The 1,979-nt window shown below is 47.3% G+C and overlaps 1 protein-coding gene across 3 annotated transcripts in view; it reads left to right on the forward strand.

The window, feature by feature from the left end:
- Nucleotides 1-1,979, forward strand: part of FASN (fatty acid synthase) — a 167,024-nt gene that overhangs the window by 155,925 nt on the left and 9,120 nt on the right. For all 3 annotated transcript variants that reach the window (XM_019503691.1, XM_019503683.1, XM_019503700.1), the window contains 2 exons: nucleotides 134-357; nucleotides 854-1,055. In XM_019503691.1, coding sequence (XP_019359236.1) covers nucleotides 134-357; nucleotides 854-1,055 — 426 coding nt within the window. The remainder of the gene's footprint in view (nucleotides 1-133; nucleotides 358-853; nucleotides 1,056-1,979) is intronic.

Genomic DNA, 1,979 nt, shown 5'->3' on the forward strand with positions numbered 1-1,979 from the left:
TCCTGAAGCCTAGCAATTGCTCCTCTCACTCTTAAGCCATTGACTTGCATGGAAATGTCTGCATGCTTTTGGAGGCCCAAAAGATTTGAGAGAACAGCAATAACTGGTATGGCTAATCATGTGCCTCTTACAGGAATGGCTCTCTTCCTGAAGAATGTGACGTTCCATGGGATCCTGCTAGATGCTGTTTTGACGAAGGAAAACCCTGCGTGGTTAGAAGTGAATGAATTGGTGAAGAAGGGGATAAGAGATGGCATAGTGAAACCCTTGAAGCGCACTGTCTTTGGCAAAGAGGAGTTGGAAGCTGCCTTTAGGTTCATGGCACAAGGAAAACACATTGGCAAAGTTATGGTTAAGGTAACAAGAAAACTGTAGGCTTTGGGTTTTCTACTATAGGAGTGGCCAAACTGCCACAAGTGGCATAGGCAATGTGTGCGTGGAGCGCACAGCAGATTGGGGAGGGGAGAGGTGCATGATGGCAGATAAGGAAAGGAGCAGAGCAGCAGATCAAGGGAAAGGGCTGAGTGGCAGCTGTGGAGGGCGCATGGATAATTTGTGGCATGTCTACCAAAAAAAACAGGCCCCACTGTTCTGTATCTAACAGCCATGCACAGAGGGTGAGGTTCCCTAATGAGAATACTGTATCTGTGGTGTAGGAGAGAAGGGATCTTTGTAATTACTGGGGTTAATTAATTAACCATCTTGCCACCTCAGCCAGTTGACACGTAAGATTCTATAGCTCTGTGACCTGGGTCCAAAGAGGTTTGATGTGCAATAGGAGCATAACTTCTGTGGGAGGAGAAGTAGGGTATGTACACCTGCCTGATTTTGTTACCTGTGATGTTGTTGGAAGGTCCGGGAAGAGGAGAAGGACTTCCCTGCAAGTGATTCCGTGCTAGCCCAACTCCCTGCCATCTCCCGCACTTTTTGCCCACCTACCAAATCTTACATCATCACAGGGGGCCTTGGTGGATTTGGGCTGGAATTGGCACAGTGGCTTATTGAGAGAGGAGCTCAGAAACTCATGCTGACATCTCGTTCTGGCGTAAGAACTGGTGAGTGGAGAACTGAGAGCAGGTGCCATGGGCACGGTTGTGTGTGGTTGACCTCTGATTGGAGTCTGCAGGTGGGAGCAGAGGCATGGAGCTGAGCTGTCTGCAGATGCCCCATCTCCTCTGAACACTCTTTTTCTTTCCTCCCTTCTTGGTCCTTTCCCTCCTCTGTCAAGCCATGGTTTTGCTTATCCCAAAAGAGACCTCTCAATCTGAGCTCCTTTTCCAGATCCTGGACCATTTCCATCCTTTCCCTGCTCACTCTTGCCCCCTTCTAACTCCCTTCTGTCTACTTCTTTTTTTTTTATTCTGTTCCCCCTTTCCTCTGAACTGACACCAGCTATCCCATACAAGTGAAACTGCCTTTAACCCAGATCCCTGGTAAGTTCCTTCCTTTTACAAAGCCACCTTTCATTAGCCCTCTCGCTCTGCCTGTTGCTCTTGGCAAGTTGACCAAACTCCTCTCCAGCTTCCTACAGACCCTTGTCCTGCTGGCACCACAGATTCCAAGCTTGTTCTTCTCTTTCTTTTCTGGGCACTGCTGCTCCCACTCTTGTTACCTTCTCCCCAAGATCAGACCCCAGCCTTCTAGTCTTCCTCCTACTCCCATCCCTAAGTGAGACTTACCTATAATTAAACAGATGACTTGGAACTACCTTGCTGTCTCTGACCCTGCTGATAGTAGTCTTGACGCAACTCAAGCTTTGCCTGGTAAAAATCAAGCTCATCCTTATTCATACTTTTTCCATCTCCAGTAGGAAATGCCACTGTTATGCCTGCCTTGTCAGCATGCAGGTCTTGGTAGCATTTGACTTCCTCTCTTCCAACCCTGCTGCCGCCTTTTTGGTTTGTTTGTTTGTTTGTTTGTTTGTTTGTTTGTTTGTTTGTTTGTTTGTTTGTTTGTTTGTTTGTTTGTTTGTTTGTTTG

This window comes from Gavialis gangeticus, unplaced genomic scaffold (genome assembly GCF_001723915.1).
Source record: "Gavialis gangeticus isolate Ggan-Ray unplaced genomic scaffold, GavGan_comp1, whole genome shotgun sequence".
NCBI classification, from domain to species: Eukaryota; Metazoa; Chordata; order Crocodylia; family Gavialidae; genus Gavialis; species Gavialis gangeticus.